This window comes from Cinclus cinclus, chromosome 4 (assembly GCF_963662255.1).
Source record: "Cinclus cinclus chromosome 4, bCinCin1.1, whole genome shotgun sequence".
Taxonomy (NCBI): domain Eukaryota; kingdom Metazoa; phylum Chordata; class Aves; order Passeriformes; family Cinclidae; genus Cinclus; species Cinclus cinclus.
This window is the reverse complement of record NC_085049.1, coordinates 65,224,756-65,241,548: the sequence shown is the minus strand read 5'-3', so window position 1 is coordinate 65,241,548 and position 16,793 is coordinate 65,224,756. Positions and strand designations below refer to the sequence as shown.

General features: G+C 47.2%; 1 protein-coding gene across 1 annotated transcript in view; it reads right to left on the bottom strand.

Annotated features, from left to right (window-relative positions):
* Window positions 1-16,793, bottom strand: part of LOC134043806 (collagen alpha-1(VII) chain-like) — an 83,588-nt gene that overhangs the window by 42,105 nt on the left and 24,690 nt on the right. Inside the window, exons 23-48 of the mRNA XM_062492537.1 lie at window positions 15,886-16,029; window positions 14,956-15,146; window positions 14,419-14,493; window positions 13,762-13,842; window positions 13,655-13,681; window positions 13,427-13,471; window positions 12,727-12,795; window positions 12,562-12,630; window positions 12,306-12,332; window positions 12,094-12,147; window positions 11,383-11,454; window positions 11,080-11,139; window positions 10,861-10,896; window positions 10,305-10,340; window positions 10,020-10,055; window positions 9,446-9,478; window positions 8,096-8,158; window positions 7,727-7,786; window positions 6,966-7,001; window positions 5,717-5,779; window positions 3,637-3,681; window positions 3,384-3,455; window positions 2,344-2,397; window positions 1,110-1,148; window positions 911-946; window positions 20-145 (exon numbers count right to left, since the gene is read on the bottom strand). Of these exons, the coding sequence (XP_062348521.1) occupies window positions 20-145; window positions 911-946; window positions 1,110-1,148; window positions 2,344-2,397; window positions 3,384-3,455; window positions 3,637-3,681; window positions 5,717-5,779; window positions 6,966-7,001; window positions 7,727-7,786; window positions 8,096-8,158; window positions 9,446-9,478; window positions 10,020-10,055; window positions 10,305-10,340; window positions 10,861-10,896; window positions 11,080-11,139; window positions 11,383-11,454; window positions 12,094-12,147; window positions 12,306-12,332; window positions 12,562-12,630; window positions 12,727-12,795; window positions 13,427-13,471; window positions 13,655-13,681; window positions 13,762-13,842; window positions 14,419-14,493; window positions 14,956-15,146; window positions 15,886-16,029 (1,649 nt within the window). The remainder of the gene's footprint in view (window positions 1-19; window positions 146-910; window positions 947-1,109; window positions 1,149-2,343; window positions 2,398-3,383; window positions 3,456-3,636; window positions 3,682-5,716; window positions 5,780-6,965; window positions 7,002-7,726; window positions 7,787-8,095; window positions 8,159-9,445; window positions 9,479-10,019; window positions 10,056-10,304; window positions 10,341-10,860; window positions 10,897-11,079; window positions 11,140-11,382; window positions 11,455-12,093; window positions 12,148-12,305; window positions 12,333-12,561; window positions 12,631-12,726; window positions 12,796-13,426; window positions 13,472-13,654; window positions 13,682-13,761; window positions 13,843-14,418; window positions 14,494-14,955; window positions 15,147-15,885; window positions 16,030-16,793) is intronic.

The following is a 16,793-nucleotide window of genomic DNA, read 5'->3' as shown; positions in this document are numbered from 1 at the left end:
GGCAGGTGATGCTACTCACAGTGACGGGCACGGCTGCCTGGTTTTCCCTGGAAGTTTTGCTCATCCTGGGGCCACCCCAGTGCCACAGGAGCCCATCCAGCCCATCCCGCAGGATCGCATTGGAGAGGTCCCTCAGCAGCGCCAGCTGGAACCAGTGCACACCAGTAAGGCAGCCCAGTGCCACCCTCCTGTCCCCAGCACGTGACAATCCCACAGCAGCCACCCAAAACCAAGGAATGATGGATTCCCAGGGGCTCACAGGGCAGGGACAGCTGAGGGATGGTTTAAATATAGGTTTGGGATCAAGGAGCTGATCCACGGAGCTTTTGTGGGGTCTCACCCCATCTTTAATAAAAACCCCACATCTGTGGCCTTTTAGGACTTCAAGGGGACTTAAACAAGAGGGAGAGTGGCTTTTTCCATGGGAATATGGAGATATGACAAGAGACAAGGACTTTAAACTGAATGAGGATTTCAGTTGGATATTGGGAAGGAATTTTTGGCTGTGAGGGTGGGGAGGAGCTGGAGGGAATTCCCAGAGAAGCTGTGAGTGCCCCAACCCTTGGAAGTGTCCAAGGCTGGGCTGGATGGGGTTTGGAGCAACCTGGGATGGTGGAAGGTGTTGAGGTTGGAATTAGAGGGGCCCTAAGGTCCAAGGGGCCTCAAAGCCACCACCCACCCCATAAAATGGCAGCAAAAAAATGTGTCCCGGAAATATTTAAATCTTTTAAATATTTATATTTGAATTTTATATATCCAGAAATATTTAAATATAACCTGGAAAAGGAAATGGAATGAACCTTCCTGGGGTTGCTGGTGGAGCAAATGTCAGCACCAGGATTCCAGAGGGAAGAGATGGAAAAGCCAAATTACAACCCCTGGTCAGGAGGAAGGAGAAAGGATCTCCTACCTTGATCCCATACGCTTCAAAAAGCCTCTCCAGGTCCTGCAAGGGGAAAGAAAGGTCCCAGCTTCTCCCCCTCTGCTCTCCAGGAGGATTCTCCTGGAAGTGGCTGATGACACACACTGGGTCCCCTCTGCCATCCCAACCCAGACAGAGAGGGAGGTGCTCCCAACATTTACACAGTCTTTAATTTTGATTTATTTACCTTCATTTCCACTCCTTTTCCTGGTGGGCCAGGTTCTCCCTTGGAATAAACGAGAACAGCTCATTAATTCCATCATTTCCATGAGGTACAAGAAGAGGAAGGGGAGCAATCCCATATCTGGCCCTTTGTCTGCCACCAGCCCGCTCCATAATCCTGGATAATTCCCATTTAGGGGTTTGAATCCCACCCTGCTCCATAGGCTCCTTCCCTCCTCCACTGGACACAGGCACAGCTGGATTTTGTAGGGAAAGCCTGGCCCACAAGCAGCATCCAAGTGAGATTGAGGCCAGAGCTTTGCTCCGTCCCCTTCTCCACCTCTCGGCTGCAAATGTGTGGAAAAGGAAAGATTTCTGAGGTCCCTCAGTGTCACCAGTGCAGAGGACACCAAGGAGGACGACGGCCAAGGTGCCCCTGTGGCTGGTGGTGCCTTCTGGAGGTGGCCACGGTGCTGGCGGCCCCACACGTGGCCGGGTCCAACATCTCCAGCGGGATGGGCCCCCGCAGAAGGCGACAGCGATGGAATTCCATCTCCAGGCGAGACGCCTTGGCATGAACCCATGGATGAGCTGCAGGGCTTTGGGAGGTCCAGCCTGGAGGCTCCAGGGGTGAGGAACACCTGCTGAGGTGGGGCTGACCTGCCTCTCTGAGGGGCTTCATTTCACCGAAATCCGGGTTCGGCATCGACAGATTCCGGTGGAATGAAGGGCACCAGGAAGGCCCCGACGGCATCTCCAGACGAGGTTGCCAGGGACAAATTTGGGGATGACTGTCCCCTGGATAAATCTTTGCTTTTCCAAAGGTCTGGATCTTGTGGCAGCCAGGAAATCTCCCTGTCCCCACTGGTGATGCTTCCTGCAGCATTTTCCTCTCTGTTAAGGCAGGAGTTGTTCCCACCTCTAAAGATCTTGGATGGGTGGGAAGCTGTTCCTCCTTCCACCCCTTTCCACGTGCTCTTCAGCTTGCAGGAGGAGGAAAGGAAGGAACAGTCTGTGAACATTCCAGAAATTTATCCCCCTTGGCTCCTGAAGAACATTCTTCCTCCTAAAGAAGCTCCGTGGAGATGTGGGACCACAGCCCCACGAGTTCCTGAGAGCTCCCAGGAGCTCTGTTTTGAAATCCCAAACTTTTGGGGGGGGGGGGTAGGGGGGTCAGAGGAGACCTGAGCTGGGTTTTCCTCCCCTCTAGCCTGCCCAAAGTGGAGGCACTACCACAAAAATCAGGACTCAGGACCTACCTTTAGACCTGGGGGACCTCTTTCACCTCTCAGGCCGTCCTTCCCAGGAATTCCCTAAAAACCAGCAGGAATGTATTAGTTCCCCTCTAAAATTCCCGTTTCCTGGGTGCTGATCCCAAACTAATGCCACCTTTTTCCAGAGGGACCAACCAACTCCTTGTCTCCCTAATTCCCATTTTTAAGTTAAATTTGGAGCAATCCTGCTCCACACTTGAAGCTTGACCTCCAGAAGGGCTCATGTTCTTGGGAGTTTTCCTGCTTTTCCTTTGCTATCCCACCCGGAAAAATGGAATTACCTCTCGTGCAAACCAAACCTTGCTTTTATTTCCCTGCCACCACATCTTGGCTGAGGATTGGATTTCTTTGGGATTGGATCTGTTTTGGATCCATGGGGATATTTCTTGCAGCTTTTCTCCCAGTCCCACTTTTCCTGTGACTCAGGACATGAGTCCTGCAGGTAAATCAGGAATTTGGGAGGAATGGCTGCAAAGGATCCATCCAAAGACATCCTTTGGACCTCTGGGAATGAGTTTTTCCTCCCAGCTAAGCAAAATTTCTTGGGAATTGCTGCTGTGGCTTCTTTGCCTGGTGTCCTTCCCTGTCCCCACAAAATGAACAACAAGAATAAATAAAATTAAAAATAAATTAAATAGTTAAATGGAATAAATTAAATAATTCAATAAAATAAAATAAAGTAAATAATCAAATGAAGTAAATTAAATAATTAAATTGCAAATTTTAACTCCCAATTCTTATTAAAATGGTCACAGTGAGAAGGGTGGGAGAGGGGGAGAAACTGCTTTGATATTTTTGGGAATCTCCCAGATAGGATTGAGGTAAAGTCATGAGAAACTTGGTAATATTTTCCCTGATTTTTTTTTTTCCACGGGGATGAAAAAAGGACGGAGTGAATCCATCTCTGCTGGATCTATCCAACCCAAATCCACAGAAATACATATTATTTTTTTATAATGCTGGGAACAAATAAAAGCTCTCCCAAAATCCACCCTCTTCCAGATGCTCCTTCAGGAATTCCTTACATCCTTTCCATGTTCTCCTGGATCTCCTTTCATTCCTTGCTCTCCAGGTTGTCCTGGGAGTCCAGGAGGACCCTGCAAGAAAAGATTGAGGGGAAAAAACAATCAAAATATTCTTTTCCCCACAGGAAGGAATATTTGGAAGTGGATATTTCCAAGTGAGGGCTCCCATTGGGGTGGAGAAGGGAAACAGAGCATCCCCACCACTCTCCAGGGCAGGAAATGATAATAACAGTGAGAAAAATTGAATTATTACCCTGATTCCTCTCACTCCTGGCTCTCCAGGGACTCCAGCTTCTCCCTAAAAGAGAGGAGCAGCTTTCCAAATGTTTTTCCATCACGTGGTAGGAATTTTATTGCACTTAAACCTGGAAGAAATGGTTTAAGGGGAGAGAACCAAATCCATCAAACATTCCAGGGGCTCTAATGGAGGTTTACTCCCTTTAGCCCAGCTTAATGCTTGGAAAACTGGGATAGAGGCAGGTTTTGGGATATCTGGCATATCTTAAATTAGGGATGGTGTTTTACAGCATTCCCATGTGTGTGGGGTGAGTGGAATATATAAATTTAGTGGTAGGGTGAGGTGATTGCCACCAAATCCCACTGTTCTGAGCTCCAGGAATGTCTGGATAATGATCTCGGGGACAGGGTAGGATTATTGGAGTGTCCTGTGCAGGGCCAGAAGTTGGACTGGATGATCATGGTGGGTCCCTTTCAACTTGGGATATTCTGGGATTCCACTCAGGGCACTCTGTTTTCAGCATCTCCCAGAAAACAAACAAACAAACAAACAAACAAACAAACAAACAAACAAACAAACAAACCAAACCAAAAAAAACCCAACAAAATCAACCAAACAAACAAAACCACCACCCCCTCCAAACAAAACAAAACAAAAAAAACCCAACAAAATCAACCAAACAAACAAAACCACCACCCCCTCCAAACAAAACAAAACAAAAAAAACCAAAAAAAATCCCCCCAAAACAATAACAAAACCAAACCAAAACATCCCCCCCCCCCAAAAAAAAACAAAACCAAACCAAACCCCCCAGTTTTTTTTTTTTGTTTTTTTTTTTTTTTGTTTTGTTTTTTTTTTTGGTTTTTCCATTCCAGCCTTTTGGAATGTGAAATCTGAGATAAAAGAAAGGTGAAGAGGATTCTCCACAGTTTAAGGACAAGTAAACAGGAAATCAAAAATGAGCAGGGATCAACTTCAGGACAAATCCAAGGGTTTCATTTTCCAGCTGCTGTTTTCCTGGCACCTCAAAAGGGGATAGGATTCCCTTGGTCCCAGAGAAGCCTTTCCTCCCTGGTTTTCCCAAGTTTTTTTCCCATTATTTCCTACTCAAATTCAGAGCTCTTGTTCTGGAATCACGACTCCAGGGCTGTTGGAATGCAGCTGCTTCCTTTCTTCCCAAGATTTCCTTGGGTGATCCTCTTCTACTTGATATCCAGGGATCAACCCAACCCTTGGGGAAAAGCAGGAGGGGTTTTCCAGGAGCAAAGCTGGGAATTCATAGGAAGTTGGGAGAAGAAAGAGCCAGGAGAGATGACCCAAACTATCCACAGAAATATTCCAAAGTGACCACAGGGATACTCCAGATCATGTGGCATCAAGCTCGGTGTATAAAAATCCAGTTTTCCAGTTTTCCAGTCAGGATGTTTTTGTAAGGGGCCATCTTCTTTTGTGAGGACCCACCTTGTTTTTGTGAGGGGCCGCCTCATTTGATCCCAAGAACTCTTAAAAGGAACCCTATTCCATTTCCAGGGATCGACCCAGCCGCCCTCAGAGCTGAGGAAAGCTCCTCACTGGGGTCAGAAGAAATTTCTAGAAGCTTCTTCTGATGTTTTTGTGAGGGCCCACCTTGTCTGGCCATAAGAGGGAATTATTTGGGCAGTTCTGTGAGGAGCAGGGAGCTGGGCTCCATGATTTTTATGGATCCTTTCCCAGCTGGGATCATCTGAGGCTCAGAACCCCTCAGGGCTGATGTGGCTGCACCTCCTGCTAGATCCACATCAAAATGTGACAAAAATCCTGATCAAAGAATCCCAGAATGATTTGGGTTGGAAAGGACCTTAAATCCCATCCAGTTCCAACCCCATTTCCATGGGCAGGGACACCTCCCACCATCCCAGGCTGCTCCCAGCCGCAATGTCCAACCTGGCCTTGGACATTCCAGGGACCCAGGGGCAGCCACAGCTTTTCTGGGAACTGATGTTGAATAACAAGGAAATAAAATTGTCCCTTCTTGTCACTGCAGGGCAGAGCTGGGGTTCTTGGTTGGTCCCCAGGGATCAGCAGCTCCATCCCCCTGGATCCTGCCTTTACTCACATCTTTTCCTCTCAGCCCAGCCTCTCCTGGTTTTCCAGGGAATCCTGGTTCACCTCTCTCCCCCTAAAGGAAACAAGACTTGTCACATTCCTACCCTACATTCCACAGCCCTCCCACTTCAGACACTGAGGGGCAGATCCCAGCAGCACATCCGTGGCTGCTTCCACAATCCCGGATGAAGTCTGGGCTCAGAGCATTTACCCTGTGCTAGGAAGGGCTGGGATTGTAGGAATTGTGGTATTAATATTTATTTCAATTTGATTTATTTAATAATATATATTTCTAGCATTTCAGTTTATTTAATTCCACTATTATTATTATTATTATTTTTGTAGGATTATTGGGCTGGAAAGCATCCAGGTCTAACCTCATCTATCCAGACCCCACAGTCATCCCTGGAATTCACTCAGGACAGGATCTGTTGAGGTTCTCCACCTCCAGGAGCAGCTCAGATTAGCAGAGACTTGAGATGGACCCAGTCTTGGATTCACAGGATCATTTCCCATTCCACGTTTTAATTTTTATTCCCATTTAAATCAGCTGAGATCTCATGGATGGATCCTCATCTGCTCTGTTTGATGTTTGTCCCACAAGGTCGTGGATTTGATCCCATTGCCTTAAGAGCAGGATTGGATGTTCTTTGTGGGTCTCTCCCAACTTAAAATATTCCATGAAATCCTGGAAATTTGGGATACCCCCTCTCCAGACCTTCTCCCAACCCCAAACGCTTCTCCTTGCTTCCACTTTGCAATCTCATTAACACCTCCTGGTTTGGCTGCATCCCATTTATTTCTTGTGACATCCCATTTTTCCATGCTCTGGAAGCTGATCCAGCCCAAATATTCCATTCACTGATCTATGGAACAATTCCCAAATCCAAACCCTCTTCCAGCTAATCCCTGTTTGAGGAATGCCCACAGTTAGACCCTCACTGAACAAATGCCACAGGTGGGATCTTTTCCAGAAATTCCTTGGCTGGTTTTGAACTTTTCCAGGGAAAAATCCTGTAGGTGAGGATTAGCAGGAATTTTTTTAAAGGCTGATCAAAGGTGTTGGAAGGAACCTCTAGGACCACTTGGTTCCACCCCTTGCCATGGGACACCTCTCACTATCCCAGGCTGCTCCCAGCCCCAGTGTCCAACCTGGCCTTGGACACTTCCAGGGATCCAGGGGCAGCCACAGCTGCTCTGGGAATTCTGTGCCAGGGCCTCCCCTCCCTCACAGGGAACAAAGCTTTCCATGGACTCACCTTCTGGCCTGGCTTCCCAGATAATCCCACATTTCCCTGCAGAAACACAGAAGGAATGGCCCAGGTAAGATAATTCCAGGTGTCAGCAGATAAAATCAGAGGAAAACAGGGGAATGTCCCACGAGGGGCTGCACCAAGTCCACCCTGTCCAGAGGTGTCTCCTGTCTCCCCCATGTTGAAACCATCAATATTTTAATCTTCCCACCCCTCTTCCCAAAGATACTCATCCACAATGTTGGGATTTGCTAATTTTTGCTGGATTAAAATGAACGAGACTGTGATGTCCCTGCAGAAGGGAACAGCAAGGATTAACCCAATCCTTCCTGGACATCAGTGGAGTCACCTGGGAGCCGCCAAGATCTTCCTAGACACAAAAGTCAGGAAGATGAAGATCAAGGGGACTTTCAGCAGAGGAAATAATTGGGAATGGGACTTCCTTGGATTCTGTTCACCAAGATGGGATTCTGTCCACAGGGTCACCAATTGAGCATTGACTATCCGTGTTTTCCTCCAGTCATGAGGAATTCACATTTTTGGGGATCCCACCTTTGTACCCGACCTGAGGACAGAGCTCACGACCCGGTCACCCCCAGACCTCTACAGGGTCACCAGCCCCATTCCTTGTCACCTCCCCAGTGTTTGTCTCCTCAGGGCTGAAGGCAAACAAATCCATGGAGGTGACAGAGAGATTTTGTCCCTAAACCTCCTGGTTTGTCCCCTGAGCCCTTCCCATTCCACACCCACCCCGCTGTCCCACTCACCCTGTCACCGATGTCTCCCTTTAGCCCAGGCTGGCCAGGAATTCCAAATCCTGGACTCCCCTGAAAAAAACAAAACAAATGGATACAGGGTTTTGCCAAAGGCAACTTTTCCAAGTTCAGGAGGAATCTCCACAGAGCAGGAAAAGCCAGAGCAGATCCAAGGTGTTTCCATTCCCAGGGACAAGCAGGGAGCTGAGCATTTACTCTCTCCCTGATTTCCTTTCCAGGAGATTTGCATTTTTACACATAGAAGTCTCCCCTGGATGGATGACTTGGGGAGGAATTCCATCGCCCTCAGAGTTTCCCTTGGTGGCCAAAAAAGAAAAAAATAAAATCCTTTTATCCCTAAAGGAAGTGCAAGGTCATCACCTTCTCCCCTTTTTCTCCTGGGATTCCTTTGTCCCCTCGTGGTCCAGCTGGTCCGGGATCTCCCTGGGAATAAAAGACACACCTGAAACCAAGAACATCCTGCAGGAAGCCAAGCCCTGTTCCCATGACTCCTTAGGGCTGCATTTTGCAATTCTAGTGCACCCCTGAAAAAATTCCTTTGCCAAATCCACTCCCCGCCCCCATCCATCCCGGATTTAAAAGTAATTTTTTCTATGGCACCTGCTCTTCTGCCACCCAAAACTCATCACAGTTGTTACCACACTACAAAGCACCATAAAGGCATTTTTACTGGTTTAAACTGAATCAAATGAACTCCTGTCATTTCTCTGTAGGTTGGCAGTGAAGTATCAGGAATAATAAAAAAAAAATTTGGACATTCCAGGCCACATTCCTTCACAAAGCCACAGCACAACTCCTAGGACACTACTTAAGCTCAGCCTAAAAGAAAAGAGGGATTTTTTGCCAGCCAAAGTTAAGCAGTCTGGGCAATAGGAGCAATAAGAGGAGGTGATTCCAACATCCAATCCCAGCAAAAAAAGTCAAAATTCATTGTGTCTACGGAATGAGGGAGGCCTGAAGCACTGTAGGGAATTTCCATGGAAAAGCCACAGGGAATCTGTCCTGCAGTAAATCCTTCTCACACAGAGAAGGTTCTTGGCAGGATGGCAATGAGAGAGCAAGACTAAGGAAAAAAGTGAAAAAAAACACCATTTAAAATATTCCGGGTCATGTTCCACCTCAAAGCCATTGAGAGAGTGACTGGAATTCTCTAAAGCAGCTGGAAAATATGGACAATACAGCCAGGGAACAGCTCTGTCCCAGAGAGCTCCTTGGTTTGGGAAATCTGATTTTCTCTCTATGAGGCCAAACTCTGGATCAGGGGCTTAAAGATGTGGGAATTCTCCATCCATGGGAATTCTCAGCACAGGAGACCTGAACCAGCCTTGGAGTTGGTTCTGCTTTGAGCAGGAGGTAGGATTGGAGATCTCCAGAAATCCCTTCCAGCCTCTTCTAAAATCCCTGATTTTAGCCTCCCTTGGCTGGAAGTATCTTCTGGGATTGGGCTGGATCTGCATTTGGGTGATGTCTTCCTTCTGAAATCCTAAATTTTCCCCTGGACTAAGGCTAGAATGGGAATGTCAGGTATGAAATGTGAATAAAAGCAAGAGAAATATCCCCAGGATGAGACTTTCCCAAGCTCTCCTCTCCTGCCAATCACAAAGGAGATGGAATTCAGGAAACATGGAACAACCTCAGTTTTCCAGGAATAGATCTTGGCTTTTCAAGCAGTGCTAATTAATTAATTAATTAATTAAATGTCATTCTTACCCTGACACCTTTCTTGCCTGGAGGTCCCAAAACCTGAGGAGAAGAAATCATAGAAATCCTCAGTTAATGATGGGGGAAAAAAAGACAATTTTAAATCTCCTTTTCATGGTACCTTTTTCCAAAGCAAGGCATGTTATGGGATAAGAATTGTTGTGGGATAAGAACTGTTGTGGGATAAGAAATCTTATGGCACACAGAGGTGGCCACCACCATGGTTTCTCCTTAAAGCTGGAATTTGGAGGGACATGGAGAGCTGTAGGTGTCCAGCAGGGCTCATCCCTTTGGATGAAGAGCTTGAGTAGGGAAAGTCCTGGAGCACACAGATTCAGTGGTAGGAATTTTTATCCTTGTGTTTCCTGGACAGCAGTGAAGCTCCTTGGAGGGGACAGTGGGAATACTGGGAATGCAAGAAGTGGAGCAAGGGGGAAGAGGACAAAGTTGGCTGGAGGATCAGGGAAGTGGTCTGGGTGTTCTTCCCACGATTCTGTAAGACACAGCTCTTGGATTCTTGGCATTTTGGGATTGAAACTGAACAGCTGAAGGACAAGAAGGGCTCTAAAGCACTCCAAGTTACCTCCAAGGCTGGAGCACCTGGAAATCCTGGATTTCCCTGCAAGGCAAGAGGAAGGAGTGGTGGCCAATGGAATGAAAAATGTGAGGCAGGAAAAACTTTTTGCTCATCCTTTTCCCATCGTTTATTCCTTAAAAGTGCTCAAAAGTTGTCTCAGAAGCACAAGAGCCACGGAGAGGGGAGAACTGAGCTCAAGGATATCCCTGCTGGATCCCACAGGGAACAAGCTGGGAAAATCAGGATAATTGCACCTGAGCTGGTCAAATGTTCTCTTATTGTTTCACTCACTTGGTCTCCCTTCTGCCCTGGAGGTCCTGGAATTCCCTGGAAGAAATCAGAAGGGAATTTCCAGCAGAATGAAAACAGATCCAGCACTTTTGGTTCCTGCTGCCATCCAGAGGGACCGAGGAAGGGAGGGAAGGATGGAGCTCTTCAACCCAATTTTCCATTAATTACAGGACAGCTCTTCTAGTCTGGGACTCTGGAGTATCCCTGGCCACAAAAGTGATGTTTATTATTTAAAATATCACACCTTGCTGCCATTCCAGGTCTCTCCTGGCAGCAAGGAATTCCAAAGTCCAGGGAGTGGAAAATTATTCCCTTTCTTTGCTTTTGAGGGAAGGTTCCAGGTCAGGCTGGCCTGGTTGAAGATGTCCCTGCTCAGTCCAGAGGGTTTGGACCAGGTGGCCTTGGAAGGTCACTTCCAACCCAAACCATTCCATGATCCGATGATTCCCACAGGAATTATTATGATGATTCATTACAATGCTGGTTAGGGGCAGAAAGTTTCCTTGGAACCTGAATTCCAGGCCCAGGAACTCAGGTTTAGGATTTCAGCACCCACCTTTGGTCCTGGTGCTCCTGGAGGTCCCATCATTCCCTGTAAACAACGGAGGAAATAGTGAAAGCTCCGATTTTAAACCCCAAATCTTCCCTTCCCTCACCCTTTCCATGTGGAACCACAGGATTCCAAGGAAATCCTAAATATTGGAGGAGACTCAGGAGACACTGAACACTCTGAGAGGATTTTAATGCAGGTCTCACTACAAGATTCCCAACCCACCTGCTCTCCTTCCTCCCCCTTCATGCCAGCAGTGCCAGGAATGCCAATTCCTGCCATTCCCTGCAAGGAAAACACAGAATCATCAGGAATGTTGATACCAGAGCACACATCCTTCCCAGATTTCTGCTCCAGAGTCTTTCTTAGCAAAGCAGGAGGGGAGGAATTTCCTCTGGAAATGTTTGGCCCTGAGCAGAGCCACTAAATTCCAGGAAGGTTGGGACATTCTAAAATGCCTTCCCACAGGTCTACCCTGCTATTCCTCTCATTTTTCCCCTGGGCTGAGGGATTCAGGAAATATCCAACCTTTTCTCCCTGTGGTCCAGGCAGTCCAGGAACCCCATGGAGCCCCACAGGGCCTGGCAAACCAGGTTTTCCCTGGAAAGGAAAGAACATCATAATTTTTTTTTTCCTCCAAACTGGAAAGGTTTATTTTAAATTCTGCAGGGAGATATTTATCCTGATCTGTCCATCTGAGAGGTTCCTTTAAAACTGAGGAATTACGGAGCTGTCTGTGTATTCCCAAATTTCCTTTTCCCTCACAAATAAGTTATGAATCCCTGGTTTTACTTGGGAAAGGGAAGCAATGGGAGACAGAGGCTGGGAGCCCACCTTGGTCTGGAACGTTGTATCCAGACCCATGGAAAGGGCTGATTTATGGGATACGGCTCTCCAGTATGGCAAAAACAATCAAGAACAGATGCAGGAAGGATGGAAAAATAGCAAATGGGTGTTATCTTTCAGATTGAGTCATTTGTAACACAAAATTCCCAAAGCAATCCTCGTGTCTTTCATTCCAAGTAATCCTCCATGGACTTTTTTCGTTCTCACATCTCTTGCACTCCAACTTCCCAGGCCCCAAACCTCCTTGTGGGATGATTCCTGGGAAGAACCACCCTTTCCCTTGTTTTGGATCTGCTGCCAGTTCAGACCATTTGCTGTCCCATGCTCTTGATCCCTATTTTTCCCTCCTCTGGATCTGCCCTAGCTTTTCCCTGACTTCCTGGGACTACTCACGGGTTCTCCTGTGTCTCCTCTGTCACCTTTGAGGCCACTCCTCCCACGGGGACCCTGCATGAAACACAGGAAAGTCTCACTCCATGGATCCACTTCATGGATCTCCGTGGAATTTTGGGAAGTTTGGAAGCCAGAACTTCCTGGGCAGCTTGGAAATAACTATGGGAAAAAGGCTTTTCATCCCAAAGTGAAAGCTGACCTCAGGTACTCACCCTGATTCCTGAATCCCCTGGTTCACCCTGAAACACAAAGGACAAGGAGAATTCCCATGGGATGGGCACTGAGGGGCTCCTCACCAAACTTCATTACAGCAAAAAATCCTGCAGTCTGACAGTCCAAGAGAGCAAAATTCCCACTCCCACTGGAAGGCAGAGCTATAGGAGAGGTCTCCAGACACCTCCACCTGCAGTATTCAGTGTTTGGTCTCTTTTTCCCGTGGCACATCCCAGAACTGTGCTGCAAACTCACCTTGATGGAGATTCCCGGTAGCCCTGGAGAACCTGGTGGTCCTGGAACCCCCGGCTGCCCCTTCTGCCCCTGCAGCAGGGAAAAAGCGGGAGAGGAAGGGATTTGGGATCTCTCCCAGCCCTTGGGAAGCTGAAGGCTCCCCCACACCTGGGGTTTGATACTCACAGGGGGGCCAGGCTGCCCATTCCGGCCAGGAATCACCTCCACTCCTCCCAGGACATAACCTGGCTCTCCCTGTGGATAAAGGCACCTTAGGAGATCCAGGAGCAGACAGGAAATCGGGTGATTTAATTTAATTTAATTTAATTAATTGAATTCCATCAACCCAAAGCCCCTGGTATGCCCAAAACCACATGGCCATGACCTGAATTTTGCTTGCTGGCATGAAGAAAGATTAATCCCAAGGGAAAAATGGAAGTTGGCTTTCAGCAGGATCCATTCCCAATCTTCATCTGCACAGACAGCTCAGGGAGGTGCAAGGAAAGAGGAGGAGTGGGGACATGGGTGAAGGACTGGAAGCTCCTCCTGGGATCAGCCCCCAGTAAATATTTAAATATTTTAGTGTCCTAAATGGATTAAACTAGGTTTGTTCATACTCGAAACTCAGAAAGGCAGAATGACCCCCACCTTCTCCTGCAATTAATTAACTAATTAATTGTGCCCAGAACCTGGAATTAGGACTGAGCACCATAAAGACATAAAATTCCTGAGGGAAACTCCCCAAGATGAAGTCTGGCAGTGTAGGATTAGGTAGACACAGCTTAAAAATTCAGGTTTGCCAAAGATCCTGGTGGAAATGCTTGGAAAAGAAAGGTCACAACAATGAAAGGAATTTTTCCCAGTGAAACCCAGGAATGGAACCCACTCTGTCTCCTTTTGGCCCTGCTGGTCCTGGATTGCCTGGAGATCCCTGGAATTAAAAAGAAATTCTGCAGTATTAAATAGAAAAACACCCACAAGACCACAGATGCCCCTGCAAGTGTTAGCCAGGGCTTGGAGCAACCTGGGATAGCGGGAGGTGTCCCTGCCCATGGAATGGGATGAGTTTTAATGTCCCTCCCAACCCAATCCAACCCAGATTCCAAATACTCACAATGTCACCTTGGCTGCCAGGGAGCCCCTGCAAAACAGGACAGAGGGATACTAGCCACTTTTCTCTGGAATGGCCCTTTGGAAAAGTTTGTTAAAACCAATCCATACCATGATTCCAGGGGGACCTGGAGGACCTGGCCGGCCTGGCCTGCCTGGGAGCCCAGGAATGCCATCCTTCCCAGGGAGACCCTAAAAACATGGAAGATATCAGCTTGGGGGGGGGAATGACCTCAGACCTGCAAACCCAAACAGCTTCATGCAGCACCAAAACACTTGAGAGCATTCCCAAATCCGAGACCAGTTCCCTTTTCCTGGATTTTCAAAGCCAGCATGGAGCAGGAAGAGCAAAAACACCAGGAGAAAAGATCTGAGGGTGATTCTTTGCTCAAACTCATCCTTGGTCACAATTTGGTTGCATTTACTGCTAGAGGGCAGGGATAGATGGGATATTGGGAAGAAATTCCTGGCTGGGAGGGTGGGAGGAGGCTGGGCTGGAATTCCCAGAGCAGCTGTGGCTGTCCCTGGATCCCTGAAAGTGTCCAAGGCAAGGTTGGACATTGGGGCTTGAAGCAGCCTGGGATAGGGGAAGGTGTCAAGGTTGGATCTGGATAATCTTTCAAGTGTCTTCCAACCCAAACCATTCCATGATTCCATGATATTAATTATCCAAGTGGATCATGCTGTCATTCATGGGGTTGTTCCCTTAGGAGCTGGAGTCAATGGTCCATGTGGGTCCCTTCTGACTGAGAAGATTCTGTGACTCACCCGCTCCCCTTTCTCTCCCTTTGTAGTGGAGCTGTGGGGGTCATAACCCCTGTGAGCTGCTGAGCCCCTGGAGCTCTTCAACAAAAGAGAAAAAAAAATTATCAGGGAATTAATATCTACCAAAGGACGGCAAATAAACTGGAGTGACCAGGAAATACAGACTAAAACATTCCTTGGCTTTGGCTTAGGCAAAAAAAGGGAAAAGCAGAGTTGACTATCCCGGAGAATTCTCAGGCATTTAAAGCCTTTTCCTATGAATTTATAATATGAATTTTTAATATCTCTAAGTGCTCTGCAGTGGCTTTATCCACCAAAACATTCCCAGCTCTATCCTGGCTTCCCCATTTCCACTCCCTGGATTTCAAAGGTTTTGCTCTTAGGGCTGGACTGTGAGGTCAGGATGGGACACGGTGTCCTAAATCCACGCTGATTTCCTAAATCCGCTCTGATTCTGCTTTGAAACTTCCCTCAGGGAAGAAGATTTTCTTGTGCCTGACCCACTGCAAGCTGGATTTACTCCCAGGAGTAGGAACTCACCTTTTCCAGTGTGATTTGGGTTCCTGGAAGATGAGCATCAGAACAAATGGCTTCTATCAGCTCCTGGAGGATTTGGGGGAAGTCATCGAAGGTACTGACGTAGAAAACGTTCTGGGAGTTCTGCTGCAGCAAGATCCTGTGGAGCTCCATGGGGTCAGCTCCTGACACCCCCACAGCAATGACACGGAGCCCTGGAATGACATGGATTCCACCACTCCTAATTTTTGGCATCAGAGTTTCGAAACCCCTACCTGGTAAAAACGTCTGGTGGGATCAGGTAGAACCCACAGAGGAGTCACCTGGAGCTGGCAGTGAGCTACAACAAACCAAGACAAGTTTGGAAAAGCAAAAAGAGAAAGGATAAAGGTGGGAAGGAACCAACAGTGCCCTCAAAGTGACTCCTCACACAGTGCACCACCCTCAAACCCCTGGAAATCTGTAAAGAACCGAGGGAAACACAACAGGGCAACCTCAGCCTCCTGAAAATCCATGAAGAACTGAGGGAAACACAACAGAGCAACCTCAAACCTCTGGAAATTCATGGAGAACTGAGAGAAACAAAACAAGGCAACCTCAAACCACTGAAAATCCATGAAGAACTGAGGGAAACACAACAGAGCAACCTCAAACCTCTGGAAATTCATGGAGAACTGAGAGAAACAAAACAAGGCAACCTCAAACCACTGAAAATCCATGAAGAACTGAGGGAAACACAACAGAGCAACCTCAAACCTCTGGAAATTCATGGAGAACTGAGAGAAACAAAACAAGGCAACCTCAAACCACTGAAAATTCATGGAGAACTGAGGGAAACACAACAGGACAACCTCAGCCTCCTGAAAAGTCATGGAGAATCATGGAAACAAAATGGGGCAACATCAACCCGGAAATTCATGGAGAACAGAGGGAAACTCAACTGGGAACTCCTACCCAAAGCATGAGCTGCTCTGGCTGGGGGCAGCACATCATCCTGGGATTGTCCATCGGTCACAAGCACCAGGATGTGAGGAAAAGCTGGTCTCATCCCTCTGGAGGGCTGGAATAATTCCTTTAGCATGTAGGATATGGCACGGCCTGAGCAGACAGGGAGAGACAGGGCGGGAGTCTGGATCAATTCCACAGGTTTGGCCTCTGGATGTCCTTCCACATGCAGAAGAAGATGGGAATTCATCATAAGTGGAAAGCCCTGGGCATGGGACAGCACCTTTTGAAGGATAACTGCAGGAAATCAGCTTGGCTGGAATGGTTCTGGTGGAATCAGCAGATAGTTTTGGAAAAGGGAAACCAAAATATTCCGAAAATTGAAGCACTTTTCTTACACTTTTGGAAAAAAAATCCACAGAATTCCCATTTCCAAATGTCTTTGGAAAGACCAAGGGAGTTTTGCAAAGAAATCTCCCACAGATTGAAATGGTCAAGAAGCTCCAAACCACTATGGAAAGATTCCTACAGGGAGCAAAATTACTTTATTGACACAAGCTCCATAAAAAGAAGGATTAAAGGCATGGTTAGTCAGGAATTTCTAGCCCAACCATTCCATGCCTTCTTTCCCTAAGCAATCCCATGAAAATTCCTGTATTTTGACTATCCCTGTTTTTTTTTGTTCTTGTCCAATACCACTGAGGCAGGATGAGGGATTTGGGTGCCTCAAAACTTTCCTGATGTGAAGAATTGATTGAAAAAAATCACAAAACTACAGAATATTCCAAGTTGGAAAGAATCCACAAGGATCATCGAGTGCAATTTCTGAATGGTCCATAGGGGGATCAAATCTCTGAGTTACTGGCACCAAGTTCCAGCCAAGTGGGCTAAAATAAAACTAAATTATAAAATTATTA